This window comes from Solanum pennellii, chromosome 5 (assembly GCF_001406875.1).
Source record: "Solanum pennellii chromosome 5, SPENNV200".
Taxonomy (NCBI): domain Eukaryota; kingdom Viridiplantae; phylum Streptophyta; class Magnoliopsida; order Solanales; family Solanaceae; genus Solanum; species Solanum pennellii.
Genome location: NC_028641.1, coordinates 55091 through 72625, shown reverse-complemented (window position 1 = coordinate 72625; position 17535 = coordinate 55091). Strand labels below are relative to the sequence as shown.

Sequence of the window (17535 nt, the reverse complement as noted above, 5' to 3'; positions counted from 1 at the left end):
ATTACTTTATCAACATTTTTAAAAATTAATAGCCTCAATTATAATACAGTACAGACTTTTAGCTGAAAGTGAAGCTTTTCTAATTTTGGAGAAAGAAACGATCAAAAGGGGGAAAAAGTTGAAGGTTTAATTTATACACTGATCCAAGAAACTTTGAGTTGGTTCTCACTTAAATTGCTTAAAAAGAAAAGTGTTTGGGCTTATAAAAATAGGTAATAGCAATTAGCAGAAGTATGGGGGTTTAAAACATAATTCTCGTTCCGAAGATGGTTCAAAATCAAATTATAACTAATAAGCCAATCGCCAGTTTAGTTTATTGGCTTATTGATATTGGGTTATCAAATTAATGGTTGATGAACGAATTAAAATTTTATAGTTAACAGTTTATCCGTACGGAGGCAGATTACTCAATTTTCTTATTGGATAAATCTTTAAGCCACTAAGAATTATTGTTACCGTAAATATATTTGTTGAGTAAATACATATGTACATGCACCCTCATAAATTAGACTTTCATATGTGTCTCATTGTAATTTACTATTACTAAATTACCAACTTGAGTAGAGCTAAAAAATTATTTTGTTTGATGGGAGATCAAAATATTAGTGAATAAAAGTGAAAGAAAGGAGCTTGAAACGGTGGAGCCGATACACCTTCCAATAACCGTTCGTTAATTTTTAATTTGATACCAAGCCAATTGATAACAGATTGATTGGCTAGTAGATTAGTATAATTAAATTTTGATATTCGATAATCCAAACTGTTAAGTATAATTATCCATGTGATCTGTCCACAGGTACTTATGTAAAACTAGGTACTCTCTTTTGTTAAATTTAATTATGCCTAGTTTGTTAAAAAATAATGACACTTTTATAAAATTTTGACAGTAATTTAAGTTAAATTTCTAATTTCATACTTGATTGTATGGGGATAAAACTAGGTCTAGCAAATAGAGTTTGACCACACGATAGTGTCTTCATTCATGCGTTGGCTTAAAACTTGGTATCAATGTCATGGGTGACATGTGGACCTTTGAGCGAGTAGCCTTTAGTGATCAAAATTCACTAAAACTCCATAAATCACTTGGCCATTATATTGGAGTATTCATTCATTCACATATATATGAAAGGATTGCTAGGTTGTGGAGTCTGATTAATATATATAACTGTTTATGCGGTTTAACTTTCGCGGTGAGGGCTTTATTATTTATTCTTTATTTATTCTCTATGATCAAAAATACTATGATTTATTAATATATATATTCCACCGCCGTGGAAATTTACTCACGGGGTGTTACCACAAAATATTGGGTTTTCTCTTTCTCTCTCTAGCTCTCTTATCTCTTTTTCTTGAAAGTTCTTGTGTTCTTTATTCATCAAGTTTGTGTGCGTGAATTTGATCCTAACAAGGATAACCTTTTATTGTTGGTATTCATAACGTTTGTTTGTGCCCCTTAAATAAAGGACATCCAATATAATCTTCACTTGTAATACATAAATCAAATAACTCCATCGATTATCAAACTTTGATAACACAAGCTATTTATATTTTTGTCATTGTGTTTTACTCAAAACCTTATTCTTAATAACATAATTTGCTTGTTTATTTTTCATGAATTCATTCTTGCTCAAACCTAAAGCTCAAACCTAAATTGAAAGGAGCTTGATATACCTTAATTCACTTGTCATTACTTTTATTCAGATTCTTATTCTTGACAATTTATTTTTTCTTGCTCAAATTATTTATCGTAAAAATTGAAAGAGGGAATGCTCGATCTTAATTCACTTATCATTATCCTTTATTTTTACAAATTTGACTATCATTGCAAACACAAAGAATTTCCAGCAAGCACCAATCAAATAATTAATTAATTAGCATGAATTAAAACATAATGAGTATTGATTTATTAGGTACCATGGAACCCCTCTAAGCAAGTGAATATGGTCGGTGCGTAGTGAAATGATGAATAAAGAAGTTTTGTGAAAGGTGTTGAATGCCTTGAATCGGACCCGTTACAAACAGAAAGGACGGGGGTCTCGCTGACCGGTCAGCGAGTCGGGGGGTCCAGGGGGGCGACGCGCCCCCTGGCCTGGGGGTCCGGGGGGGCGGAGACGCCCCCGGCCCAACGGTATACAATGTTATTGTATTGGGCCGTTAATTATCTGTTAATTCTGTATGTTGGGCCCAAGCCTGTTAGGGCGTAGCTTAGCACTATATATAGACGCTATGGCAAACCCTATTCTGTAATTCTGTTCTTGTCTCTCCATAATAAAACTGCTCTCCCTCTTCCCCGTGGACGTAGCCAATTTATTGGTGAACCACGTAAATCTGTTGTCTTGTTTTTCGCGTTTATATTTTCTCGTATTATCTCAAATTCCGCATAACAAAAGGGAATTAAAAGAAGCAAGATTAAAGTGAACCTTTAGACTGTATTGTTTATGTTTTGTTAAGAGCCACAAACTATGCACAATAGTGACATCTATTTAATAATCCATATTATGTACTTGGAATGGTTCTTCAGAGTATAATAAGGGGGGTGTCTATTTATAGTGTCAATAACCACCTCAATTTCATCACTTGCAAATTTCAATATATGTTTCAAATGAAGAAGAATTATAGGCACACTTGTTTTATATTTCTTCTACTTATTTTTGCCACCACAATATCAGTTGATGCAAGGAAACACTACCATACCAAAAAGAGCAAAATACACCACAAACATAAGAAAAATAATGGAGGTGCACCAAATTGTTCAAGCTCTCCATCTCCATCTCATGGTTTTTACCCAACAAATGGATCTCCCATTTTTAATATCTTGTCCTTTGGAGCCAAAGGTGATGGAGTTTCTGATGATACCAAGGTAAATAAAAGCTAATTACTACTTCTTTTATATACTCATTAATTGACTAGTACACAAAGGCGGATATATGATTAATGAATTTTCGACCATATATTTATAAAAAAGATAAAAATTTATATTATTTTAAAAGTGCAATAGATTTCAATGATCGAATACAAGGGATAAACCAACCATAAGTTTAAATTTTTCATCCAACTTTGCTATATATGAATTATACATATATTCCACATCTACCATCTATTTTCAATTTAAATGGTCAAGTGAACGAATATTTGAGTTAATTCTTCTTTTATATATATATATATTCAAAATATAAATCCAATTCAATCTTATAATAAATTTCTTGTTTTTAATTAGTTCAAACTACTCATGGAGTAAATGTTCAATATTGTAGACACTTGAAACAGCATGGGAAGCAGCTTGCAAAGTCCAAGGGGCTACTCTAGAGATTCCTTCAGAATTTCAATTCTTAATCAATCCCATTACACTTCAAGGACCATGCATGCCAGACTTTGTTTTTCAGGTAAATAATTTTATATACTCCATCCATGTCAGTCAATTTATGTGGCACAGTTAGAATTTCGAGAGTCAATCTATTTATGTGACACAATTAGAATTTCGAGAGTCAATCTATTTATGTGACACAATTAGAATTTCGAGAATATACATATCTCTTTTTAATATTTTAAATTGTAATTATTATGACTTTCATAATACTAATTAACACCGATAAATTAAAAACTCTAACATACTTTATTAATTTGTGCATATTATCATCGTTCAAAATTATTTTTGTAATAGCATATGCTACATAAATTTGTAATAGCATATGCTACATAAATTGAGACCGATGAACTAATATACTCTCTCTAACACCCATGCCCTAAAAGATTTCCTGGTCACTTGACAAAAAGTATATTCTCTGTCTGTTAAAAGTTCCTTTTTTTAATGATTTAATAGTTAGAATTGTGTTACATTTCTGATCATGAGTGGAATGTAAACAGATAGATGGAATTATTTTGGGTCCTCCAAAAGTAGGATCCTGGCCAAAATCCAGCTTGTTTCAGTGGTTGAATTTTAAGTGGATGCACAACTTTACCATCCAAGGTACTGGCACCCTTGATGGCCAAGGCTATAACTGGTGGAAACTTTCTCAAATTGACTTTTTTCAGGTTTGTACATTTCTACCACTTACAATATTACTCTAACTTTTATTTTTTTTAAAATGTATATGTTGTGTGTGTGAGTGGGTGAGTAAAATCACCATTAGAGTCGGTGCAAACAATTCTCTTTTTCCCTTTAGTTTAGGGAAACAAAAGATTAGTTTTTAGTTCTAATTTGTATGTAATAACAATGTACAGTAATTCTTTTAATATTATCAATATGTAGTTTATCCGGTGGAATTTATTTTTTTTAAATGACTTAGTTACATACAAAAATATTTTGTATTATTGATATATGAAAGTTAAAACTCGAAAATATAACATATGAAGAAAGATGTCTTGCGTGTTTTACCTCCTTGTGTAAATTTAAATTGAAGATCAATAAGTATTGTGATGGAGTGATAATTGTACTCATTCATCTTTAATTAGATTGATTTCTTGTGTTCGAGTCATATTATATTTTTAATTATCTTTGTTAGAGAGTGGTTAACCTTTTAATAAGAGATTTTCTTACATGAATTCAAATTAAAAGAGGTAAACTCTATCCATGTATGTAAATTAGACCATTTTTACATGTTAATAGTCATATTCTTAATTCATTTCTTATTTATTTTACAGGTGATGAAAAAATCTAAAAATATTCCTGATATGAAACCAACTGTAAGTAAAATATGACGACCAGTAACTAATTAGTGGAATCACTAATTAATTAATTCATTACAAGTATATATATTATTAATATTCATATACGTGACTAGTGATGATTTTGACAGGTTTTACGATTTTATGGTAGCTATAATGTGACAATACGTGATGTCAAAATTATAAACAGTCCTCAATGTCACCTTAAATTTGACAATTCTAAAGGGGTGAAAATCAACAATGTTACAATTTCTGCCCCAGAAAGTAGCCCAAACACGGATGGAATTCACCTCCAAAACACACAAGATGTTGAGATCCATCACTCCAATATTGGAACAGGTAAATTTTCTTTCATTTTATATGACATTAAAAAAAATGATATTTTTTTATATATCGGATATTTTTTTAATTGTTATGCAACTAGGTTGTATACCTGGTGATGATTTATTAATAATAAATTTTTAAAAGAATATTTTAAATAAAATTTCACATTTTAATTTTTTCTTTAATCATATTTACTTATTTATATTTGATTTATCACACTCTGGGAGAAATAATGAATGGACTTCGAGTGGAAAAACTATTATTGGTATGACCGAATAAGAATCAACTTGTTACTTCTCGAATGATTGTTTTACCATCCTAACAAATAGAAATAAAGGGATAGATTTTTTTATTTTTTATTTATAAAAAAAAAGAAGAAGAAGAAGGCCAAGAAAGTAGAGTAGACTTGATATAGTTGCTACCATGTGCACTTCACATTTCAAGAATATTTCTAACTAATGGTCCCATTTTCATCCTCAGCTTTCAACTGATAAATTAACTGTCACTAAAACTAACTTTTTGTCACTAGTATATTAGATAATTTATGTACTCCAATTGTATAAATATATAAATACCTAACAAGTGGGAAAATTAACACCTAACTTTTATCCTTGGGTACACCACTAGTTAAAGTGATTAAATTACTCATGCAATCCAATGTTGTTGTCCACTATAGTAAAAATGAGATTATATATATGATTCTCTAATCTCAGTATTCTTCTAATTTTAATTAACTATTTACCAGGAGATGACTGCATATCAATTCAAACTGGTTGCTCCAATATACATGTCCATCACATGAATTGTGGTCCTGGACATGGCATAAGGTATTACTCGCACATTTGATGATATTAGTGTTAAAGAATGACAAAAAGTTCCATAATGAATGGGTGGACTTGGGCAATCCTCCTCCCTTTGAACTAGCTTTTGGGGCGTGAGTTAGACCTAAGATCTAATTTTATAATTAGCTTAATTAATGACAAGTGATTATACATATCGGAAACAAATAATATTTATGATTACATTTTATTTTCATATTTTGATTATCACAGCCTAGGAGGACTAGGAAAAGATAAAAGTATTGCGTGCGTTTCAGACATCATTGTTGACAATGTGAACTTGCAAAGCACTATGTATGGTGCAAGGATTAAGACATGGCAGGTAGGTGTTAATTATATATAACAAAACTTTATTACATTAGTAATATTAATTAATTTAAATTGCTGTTTTGTAGGGTGGTGTTGGATCAGTTAAGAACATATCATTTACAAACATTCAAGTATCAAATGTTAAGGTACCAATCATGATAGACCAATATTATTGTGACAAACATGTGTGCAAGAATCAAACAGGAGCAGTAGCAATATCCAACGTACAATTCAATCAAATTATTGGAACTTATTCAACCAAACCAATTCATCTAGCTTGCAGTAATTCAATTCCATGTACAGACGTTGATTTAATTGATATTCAATTAAAACCATCGACGAATTATCGAGGAATTAATCAACTTGCTGGATTGTGTTGGAATTCTTACGGAAAATCACAAGCACCACTTCTTCCTTCAAGTATGGATTATTGTGTTAGAAGGGGAAGTGGATTTGTTAGAGGAATTTCAAGATCTCATGAACATGTTTGTTTGTGAATTTTTTTTTATATAAAATTTCTAGGTACTATTGTAATTAATTTGTTTTTAAATTTTCTATGGTTTGTTTCGTCCTTCCCCTTATGTTTTTAATGGTGGAAGACACAAGTTTCTAGCTAGTTTAGAACTAAATATGAAGTTCTCTTTCCTTCTTTTTTAGATAAATTTTATATTCACCATTCTCCTTGTTTGGCTCTCATTAATTTCTTTTTTTTTCTTTTATAATTATCTGGCTTTTTACCTTGTTTTATTTCACCCTTTAGAACATCCATCTCATTTTCTTTTACTTTTCACCTAACATTTGTGACTTCAAATCTTAACTTAATAAAAAGGACAAAAGAGTCATAAACAATACTTCTATTCCATTTTATACTATTAGCTTATACTTCCATCACTTTTATTTGGTAGTTACCATTTTAGATTTCACGCTCCTTAAGAAATTAAGTAAATTTGTTATTATAGATTTCACGCTCCTTAAGAAATTAAGTTTATCATTGTATCATTATCTAATGTTCTCTTAAAGTTAAATTTTCAATAAATGAATATGAATTAATTTATTTGATTAATTAATTTGACCAATAAAAATGCATTAATTATATATTTTTCTATATTAGTCAAATTCATATTTTCAAGGCTAATAACTCTTAATGGTAAAATGAAAAGAATAATGTTATTTATGTATTGATTTAGTAAAATGACAAATATAAAAAAAGATATATTTTTAGTAAGAATGATATATAAATAGAAATGAAAGGAGTAATTAACTTTTTAGAGCTTACGGGTCTATTTAACTATTTCATTCATTGCCTAACTTATTTGTATTGTTACATGGCTAGTACTCAGGTGAATAAATATATTTAACTCTAAAATTTGCTTGTGATTTGGAAATACACTATTCTCTTGCTCATCTTGTATTCTTATAAAAAAAAAATTATGGGGGTTTGATGGTTTGGTTAAAAGGTGATTTGATTTGATATAATTTGAATTTTTTTTTAAAAAAAAGAAAATAACATTTGATTAAGTTGTAGTAAAATTAAATCGGATACAAAATTGAATTAATAGATAAGTTATAATATACACACATTTTATTATTTTCTTTCTTACAAAAAAAATCATTGGGGGTGATTTGATATGATATAATTTGGATATTAAAAAAAGCTAGAAAATAACATTTGATTAAGTTGTATTAAAACTAAACCGGATACAGAATTGAATTAAATAGATAAGTTATAATACACACACATTTTATTGATAAAATATAGGATTTCTTTATAGATGTCTCTGCTTCATATCGAGTGTGTTTATAAACATTATCTATGACGTAAAGGTGCTTTACATTTTCCTTGATGAGAATTCGGTTATAAAATTTTATTAGGAATGATTAAAAAAATAAAACCAGTTTTAGTATGATTTATTGGATCTGCGCTGACGTTGCTAACTTTTCCAGCCAACTAACAGGAAGCACTCATAATTAATTTCATAATTATATTAAGTAAGTACTTTCGTAGTATTTCTTATTACTTAATTATATTATTAGTAGAGGGCATAGTTTATTTTGTGGTTGAAAAATAAAGGTAGCAGCAGTTGCCAAATCAGAAATCCACTTAATATGTACCCCTATTTATGGGTCTATTGAATTAAAATAAGAATTAGTACCAGCACTTGCAAATTGTGCTTTATACTCTAGCTAGAACCAGGAATTTATATATGTTCCAAAATCCAAATTAAACTATATTGAGTTCTATATAGTAACATAAGCCTTTCACTAAAATATAGTATTAAAGACCTCTCTCTATATCAACGACAAATTCAAATTCAATCTGTAGGTATTATATATTTGCCAAGGTTTAATTGTACATATGTTAATTGGTTTATACCATGAAAAAGCCATAAATATATATATTAAAAACAAGGGATTTTAATTTGATTATAGAGATCTTTCCTCGAATAAATGAGTAGATCTATTATTTACTTTTTTTTTAGTTGGTATATATAAATAAATCTTATATCTCATTATATACATATTATATATCTGACGGTTATTTTTAATATAATTAATTTTATGGTCAATTATTTAAGTTTACTCTCTTTGATTATATGTGGGAGGAATAAATATCCTGATTTGGTATAATACGAGGAGGGGGGAGATAAGTTGTTTGTCGGAGAGGGGTGTGGCTGTCTGCAATGGAGAGCAGGTAGAAAGAGAGTGGAGATGGTGGTAATTAAGTCGTAAATTTTCTTTTTTTTTTTGTTTAGGAATTTTGTATAAAATTCTAATTATAGCTATCTTTGGTAATCTTTTAAATTACAGTTATATATTATAGACATAATAGTTATAATTAAAAATAAAGGCCAATATCTTTATTCGCAAAGTTGAAATTTTTACTAATAAAATAAATCTTAAAATCTATCATGATCACTTGTGCTTAATTAGTTACTAATGAGAGTTAATATAAAATAGCTGATTTTAGATAGAGATAAAGTAATTAAGTACCGTCCTAGGCTTAAGAAAAAACAAAGTTGATGCACAATGATAAACGCGCACAAGTTAGTATTTAAGATTATTATTAGTTAGTTCCACCAAAGGTAATCGAAGTTAAAACACTTCGACAAGCAATCAAAATCGAAATAAGAATTGGTGTGATATGTCTTGATAGGGTGATATTGAATTTTGTAAGAAACATAACGTTTAAGGCGAGCTTAAATAACATTAATTGTGAAGGTGTTTGGAGACATTTTAAAATGATTTTAACGAAATTTCATATTGAAAACTCGACGCTGGGGACATCTCACACTAAATCCCAGATATATCACATACATTGTAATTTGCTTATCACCAAATATATATGGATTTATCCATGAAAATTTCTCTGTGATATACACATGTCATATAATAAATAGCGTCCATGAGAATCGCATATACACACAATATACAATATATACATTATCTTAGATGAGTTTTCTCGATCATTAGGGAACCGGGTTAGAGGGACATGGGGGCCTTTCATTTTCAAATTCTTTTTTTTAAAAGAAAACATTGTATTATTTGACTATTTGTACACTAGCTGATAGAAAAATGTGTTGAATCATGAGTTGCTACATATGACATGAGACTTATTAAAGTTGAGGTCTCTAGGAAAACATACTTACCTAATGGTGATGTGGGCACAAGTAGTATAATTTCACAGAAAATTGAAGTGATATTTATAATTAATGTATGTATGTACTCCCTTTCAACAAAACAAATGTTTTGTCGAAAAAGATGAATTTCGAAAAGCGTTTTGTTTTATTTTAAGGGTATTTTTCGACCTTTTAGGAGTCGCCACTTAATTTTTAAGAAAAATCAAGAAAACTTATTTTTCAAAACAACTAAACAAAAAATTATTTGAAAAATTTTAAGGGTTCGGGATTCCTATTAGCGTCTTAGGAAGGTTTCGAAAAAGCACCTAAGACGCTCCGCTAACTTACGGTTTTCCAATTAACTTATTTGACCATTTTAAACATTGCAATTTTAAAGTTAAATTTCTCAAATATAACGAGCTTGCAAGATATCGTTGTTTTAAGATTCCGTTTGAAGTTGAACCTTTTAAGCTTTTACTCTAAACAAACTTGCAAATTTTGAAATATTTGTTGTTTTAAGATTTAATTTTAGTTCTAAGTTTGATAAAAGTAGAAAGGTGTTTCGACGGGGTTTGGAGTTGTTCTAACCCTAGACTAGAGGGCATTCAAAACAAAACGTAAACAAGTAGCAAAGAGAGATAGAGAGAGAGGGAGAGAGAGAGATTTGGGTCCAAGTTTTCGGGTTCTGTTCGCCTTGACCGAAACTTGGACCCACCTGCTTTTGGGTTTCTTAACCCATTTTCTTTCTTTCGTACCTGTCCTAGTCTAAACATACAAGAATAAATACAAGGAAAGTAAAAATGACAAGGGCTTATGCCCAAATTAAATACAACTTAATAAATAAATAAATAATCTTCTAATACGCCTTCCTCAAGCTCCTTCGATCTTCATGTAGTTCGAATTTTGCACGCCTGCTGCCATTCATATTTTCACACCTATTTAAGGTATAACGTATCTGTATATCAGTGTATACAGTCTGTATATCAGCCTGTTTTTCAACTTTCGAAAGTTGAAAATTCCTTTTCAGCAGCGTATTTTACTGCCATCAACCCAGGTTTTGAATTTTGATCCCCTGTACGTTTTTTGACCTGTATACTGCTGTATAAAATGTGTATATAGCCGGTATACAGCTCCTTCAACACCTGCACATAATTTCCAGCAACTTTCCAGGTTCTGATGAACCTGTAACTAATTTCCAGCAGTGCATTTCTGCTGTTTTTCGACCTGTACACCTTTTCCNCCTGTACACCTTTTGAGAGGGACTGACCAGCATCAAAGAGGGTGGTTTGAGCCTTTATGGCTCGAGAAGGGAATGCAATGATACGGGCAAAGTCCGTTAGGACTCATGGCGAATGCACATGAAACGGATCAAAAGGAAAGAAAAAAAAACAATCAGCGATGAAAACACTTCTGCATTTATACGCATAACTAAGGCAATGTAAACCAAATAGAAGAAAGGGCAGCCAAGATAAATGAAAGCAAATAAAGCCACAATGCATGTTTTAAAATACTATATCCCTGCCATGCTGCATAGACACACATTTATATTCAAGATTAAAGTCATAACAAAATATAATTTGAATGTTTAAAGCTCTGGATATCAGCTTACTACAGTTCAATCCTCCTACTTAGAAAAGACGCTAACAAAACAAAAAAAAACAAAATTCAACCTTTCCAGGCAACTACTAATATTAAACCTACAAACTAACATATAAGCTAAGAAAAATCATAGAAATAAACTAACATGACAGCCACCAGTTCATGAAAAGCAAAATGGAGCAGGCAATAAACAATAAACAAGATAAACGATATATGCCATTTTTGCTAAAGAAAATAAAAAAGAAAGGTTTAGACAAGAGAAGAGTAAGATGGGATAAGGCAGCCATATATTCAATCCTTACGATTTACACTATTAGAAATATTTAAAGAACACATCGTATATCAGAGTACGAAGACTGAAATCACCTATAGGAGGTGATTTCGAACTTCATGACTGAATTTTCAGCTTTCTCAACCAACCAAACGAGATAGACAGTAAAGAGCAGAGAAGTCACTGCCGAACAGAAACGACATACTTTCTAAACAATAACAATCGAATCATAAACGAGTTACAACGTCGATTTGCAGCCAATGACAAGCCAAAATGATCTCAGACAATTTATAAACAGCTTCACACAATCATATTAAGCAACAACACGACGCTTCAAACCGATGCGTTTCGATCATGAAAACATAAACAAACCTAAGAGGGAGGGACAGNTCATTTATATAAACGATGTAATATACCATCAAAAAGAATTTCATTTATATAAACGATGTAATATACCATCAAAAAGAATTTCATTTATATAAACGATGTAATATACCATCAAAAAGAATTTCATTTATATAAACGATGTAATATACCATCAAAAAGAATTTCATTTATATAAACGATGTAATATACCATCAAAAAGAATTTCATTTATATAAACGATGTAATATACCATCAAAAAGAATTTCATTTATATAAACGATGTAATATACCATCAAAAAGAATTTCATTTATATAAACGATGTAATATACCATCAAAAAGAATTTCATTTATATAAACGATGTAATATACCATCAAAAAGAATTTCATTTATATAAACGATGTAATATACCATCAAAAAGAATTTCATTTATATAAACGATGTAATATACCATCAAAAAGAATTTCATTTATATAAACGATGTAATATACCATCAAAAAGAATTTCATTTATATAAACGATGTAATATACCATCAAAAAGAATTTCATTTATATAAACGATGTAATATACCATCAAAAAGAATTTCATTTATATAAACGATGTAATATACCATCAAAAAGAATTTCATTTATATAAACGATGTAATATACCATCAAAAAGAATTTCATTTATATAAACGATGTAATATACCATCAAAAAGAATTTCATTTATATAAACGATGTAATATACCATCAAAAAGAATTTCATTTATATAAACGATGTAATATACCATCAAAAAGAATTTCATTTATATAAACGATGTAATATACCATCAAAAAGAATTTCATTTATATAAACGATGTAATATACCATCAAAAAGAATTTCATTTATATAAACGATGTAATATACCATCAAAAAGAATTTCATTTATATAAACGATGTAATATACCATCAAAAAGAATTTCATTTATATAAACGATGTAATATACCATCAAAAAGAATTTCATTTATATAAACGATGTAATATACCATCAAAAAGAATTTCATTTATATAAACGATGTAATATACCATCAAAAAGAATTTCATTTATATAAACGATGTAATATACCATCAAAAAGAATTTCATTTATATAAACGATGTAATATACCATCAAAAAGAATTTCATTTATATAAACGATGTAATATACCATCAAAAAGAATTTCATTTATATAAACGATGTAATATACCATCAAAAAGAATTTCATTTATATAAACGATGTAATATACCATCAAAAAGAATTTCATTTATATAAACGATGTAATATACCATCAAAAAGAATTTCATTTATATAAACGATGTAATATACCATCAAAAAGAATTTCATTTATATAAACGATGTAATATACCATCAAAAAGAATTTCATTTATATAAACGATGTAATATACCATCAAAAAGAATTTCATTTATATAAACGATGTAATATACCATCAAAAAGAATTTCATTTATATAAACGATGTAATATACCATCAAAAAGAATTTCATTTATATAAACGATGTAATATACCATCAAAAAGAATTTCATTTATATAAACGATGTAATATACCATCAAAAAGAATTTCATTTATATAAACGATGTAATATACCATCAAAAAGAATTTCATTTATATAAACGATGTAATATACCATCAAAAAGAATTTCATTTATATAAACGATGTAATATACCATCAAAAAGAATTTCATTTATATAAACGATGTAATATACCATCAAAAAGAATTTCATTTATATAAACGATGTAATATACCATCAAAAAGAATTTCATTTATATAAACGATGTAATATACCATCAAAAAGAATTTCATTTATATAAACGATGTAATATACCATCAAAAAGAATTTCATTTATATAAACGATGTAATATACCATCAAAAAGAATTTCATTTATATAAACGATGTAATATACCATCAAAAAGAATTTCATTTATATAAACGATGTAATATACCATCAAAAAGAATTTCATTTATATAAACGATGTAATATACCATCAAAAAGAATTTCATTTATATAAACGATGTAATATACCATCAAAAAGAATTTCATTTATATAAACGATGTAATATACCATCAAAAAGAATTTCATTTATATAAACGATGTAATATACCATCAAAAAGAATTTCATTTATATAAACGATGTAATATACCATCAAAAAGAATTTCATTTATATAAACGATGTAATATACCATCAAAAAGAATTTCATTTATATAAACGATGTAATATACCATCAAAAAGAATTTCATTTATATAAACGATGTAATATACCATCAAAAAGAATTTCATTTATATAAACGATGTAATATACCATCAAAAAGAATTTCATTTATATAAACGATGTAATATACCATCAAAAAGAATTTCATTTATATAAACGATGTAATATACCATCAAAAAGAATTTCATTTATATAAACGATGTAATATACCATCAAAAAGAATTTCATTTATATAAACGATGTAATATACCATCAAAAAGAATTTCATTTATATAAACGATGTAATATACCATCAAAAAGAATTTCATTTATATAAACGATGTAATATACCATCAAAAAGAATTTCATTTATATAAACGATGTAATATACCATCAAAAAGAATTTCATTTATATAAACGATGTAATATACCATCAAAAAGAATTTCATTTATATAAACGATGTAATATACCATCAAAAAGAATTTCATTTATATAAACGATGTAATATACCATCAAAAAGAATTTCATTTATATAAACGATGTAATATACCATCAAAAAGAATTTCATTTATATAAACGATGTAATATACCATCAAAAAGAATTTCATTTATATAAACGATGTAATATACCATCAAAAAGAATTTCATTTATATAAACGATGTAATATACCATCAAAAAGAATTTGAATGAAACCCCTCGATCCTTACTAGCTCCTTCCTGCATGTGTATAGCCAAGGAGATTATCTACATCATTTATATTAGAGATCTATCTAGATCCAAAATGTAGCTCATGGTTATGTTTTCTAGTTTAGAACACCTAGTTGTTATTGCCAGATCGATAGCCCGTATATACGTAGTGATTGATGCAAAAGTCAATTACCAAAAAAAGAGTGTTTTTTTTTGTCACGTGAGGATGATTAAACTTCAGTTATTATAATAAGTAAAATAAATAAATTTTATCCACAATAACAGTAAAATCACAAATCTATTTTGTTGTCGCATTTAAGAAACTTAGCTTACCTTCTACAAAAGAAAGTTATTCGGAGGGTAAGCAATTCCACTTTCAACTTCAAGATCGTGAGTTTGAGTCACCATGAAAGCAAAGATAGGAGCTCTTGAGAAAAGGTTAAAAAAAACAACTTAACTATATCCATCATAACAGTGTTAAATTAACTAAACATTACCAAAGTAGTATCACATTGATAGATAAGTATTGAGTAAAGTTTAGTGACGTTACTATTATATCATGTAAAATTTGATAACTCTAGTGTAATAATGAATAAAATTTTCAATTATTGTATTGAGCCAGTTTAGTTTGTGTACGACTTTATTATCATGCATGGTGCAACAAATTCATACCACGGGTAAAATTAACACATCAATATATGAGAACAATTTTACCACCACGCTAAACATAAGAAAATTGAGGGTATACCTCTTTTCTCTCATGATTTTTTTTATTTTAGTGGCTCTTACGATGCGACCTTTACTCATATATGTACACAAATACAACATTTTGAAAAATAATTTATTTACATTTCTATTTTTTACGTCCCAATTCCAGCCGGCCTGAGAAAGAAAACATATATTAATTTCTCTGAGCCTAAGGAAAAAAAAGACAAAAGCAAAACGAAAGCCATGGCTTCACAAAAATTGAATTTTTGTTTATTATTAAGCATGGCTATTATTCTTGTGGTAACAAGGAGCAGCGAGGCTAATGACGCAGTTCCGACGAGCCCATATTGTAAGATTTGCACTATACCAATATTGTGCAATAATGTTGTCAACGGTGCAACTAATTGGAAGGAAGCAATGGTTAAGAGCATAAATGCATGTACGGAAACTGCATACAGGTACGAGTGTCAAATGAGCGAATTGAATTAAATAAATTCATCTAAAAATTATTTGAGTTGTACTAAAATTGCATAAAAACTAGTCATAATGATTTATAGTGGATATATCCCTAGTCCTGTTTAATAAATGATGCCCTATTCATCGTTTTAAAATTTTTTTACCTTTGCAACCTATTTTTTAACCCGATCCAACAACAACAACAAAAAATAAAAACCTCTTTTATATAATAAAACCTATTTTGTGACTTTAGAAGAGGGACTGAATTTTTCAGGTGTGAAGGGATAATTTTTTAAAGTCACAGGAATTAAAAGAATCAATTTAGTATTATAGGGGTATGTTAACAAAAATGATAAATTCGTGAATATATTTGCCCTACCTAATTTTTAAATCGATCATCAAAGCTAAGACATAATTTTTGTATGCAGGATTCAAAATGTGACGAATAGCATTCTTCCACAAATCACAGGGGTTGCACCACAAACAAAGACATCAATTCAAGATACATGTAAAGAGGCTATGGATGGTGCAGTAAGTGATCTTCAAGAAGCTATGAAGGCACTAAACAAGAATGATCCAGGAACAATGCTCACAAATTTAGCGTCTTTACATACAGATTGTGCTGATGCATTGGATCAATTTGGGATCAAGTTTTTACCCTTAAACAAAGTTGTTGGCCGTTATCTTAAGCATATGTCAGTTGCTCTATCTGTTGCTCAGGCTCCACACTAAATTAATTATATTTTTCTTTCTCGATCGACTAATATAATATTTTACCAAAGGGATCGTATTCGAATTGTAATAAATGTAAGGTAGTTTCAAGATTATTGAAACTGCTTCATCTTCATAAATTTATAAATGAGTACTATTACTTTCTCTCTTTTGATTTGATCCAAGGGTCAAAATATCTTTTTCACTCTTATATATTATCGTGTGCTAAAATTTTGGGACACCACGACTTACTCTCCTTTAATGTCTGCATATAGATCTGTGAAATTGATAGGCCATTTCTTCCTTTAATTTTGTTTTTTCTTTCCACAATTCTATCTTTTTGTCTTGGGTAGTTTATTGGAAAGGTTTTCTTATATACGTTCCTTAATATTCACGCACTTTTTTTTTTTGAATAAGATCAAGTTCAACATTTATTGGATTATTATACCTTTTTTTTTTAAAAAAAATAATAAATTTACATAGCCTATCTTATTAGGTTCAACCATGGTATATATAGTTGTTTAGAAGCCAAATAATACCTCAATTCCATTTACTTAAGATTTTGTTGGTGTCATTCATATAACAAATATTGTTTCTAGTCTATTCTTCAAATTTGTGATTATTTTATTAATTTTTTCGTATAGCAAATTTTTATGCACTAAGAATTAAGAAAATCAATCATTGAAAATTAATTCAATTAGCCATAGCTAAGAATAGAAGTCTCGTGATTTTTAGATTATTTATTTGTTTTTAAATTGATAC

At 28.7% G+C, this 17535-nt stretch overlaps 2 protein-coding genes across 2 annotated transcripts; both read left to right on the top strand.

The window, feature by feature from the left end:
• Positions 1 to 2509: 2509 nt before the first annotated feature.
• LOC107019993 (polygalacturonase At1g48100) lies at positions 2510 to 6774 on the top strand. Its single transcript, XM_015220339.2, has 8 exons — positions 2510 to 2860; positions 3255 to 3383; positions 3865 to 4032; positions 4642 to 4683; positions 4797 to 5004; positions 5735 to 5816; positions 6042 to 6150; positions 6224 to 6774. Exons 1-8 carry the CDS (start codon positions 2510 to 2512, stop codon positions 6632 to 6634), a joined length of 1500 nt encoding a protein of 499 aa, XP_015075825.2. The 3' UTR covers positions 6635 to 6774.
• An 8961-nt stretch (positions 6775 to 15735) lies between these two features.
• On the top strand, positions 15736 to 16953 carry LOC107019934. The gene is made up of 2 exons (XM_015220290.2): positions 15736 to 16064; positions 16491 to 16953. The coding sequence occupies exons 1-2, from the start codon at positions 15850 to 15852 to the stop codon at positions 16792 to 16794; spliced, it is 519 nt and encodes a 172-aa protein (XP_015075776.1). The 5' UTR covers positions 15736 to 15849; the 3' UTR covers positions 16795 to 16953.
• Positions 16954 to 17535: the final 582 nt, after the last annotated feature.

Coding starts and splice junctions, on each gene's coding strand:
- LOC107019993 (XM_015220339.2), top strand. CDS start 2,510: ATGGTTCTTCAGAGTATAATAAGGGGGGTGTCTATTTATAGTGTCAAT. Junction 4,033..4,641: donor CTCAAATTGACTTTTTTCAG/GTTTGTACATTT, acceptor TTTATTTTACAG/GTGATGAAAAAATCTAAAAA. Junction 5,005..5,734: donor TCACTCCAATATTGGAACAG/GTAAATTTTCTT, acceptor ACTATTTACCAG/GAGATGACTGCATATCAATT.
- LOC107019934 (XM_015220290.2), top strand. CDS start 15,850: ATGGCTTCACAAAAATTGAATTTTTGTTTATTATTAAGCATGGCTATT. Junction 16,065..16,490: donor TGTACGGAAACTGCATACAG/GTACGAGTGTCA, acceptor TTTTGTATGCAG/GATTCAAAATGTGACGAATA.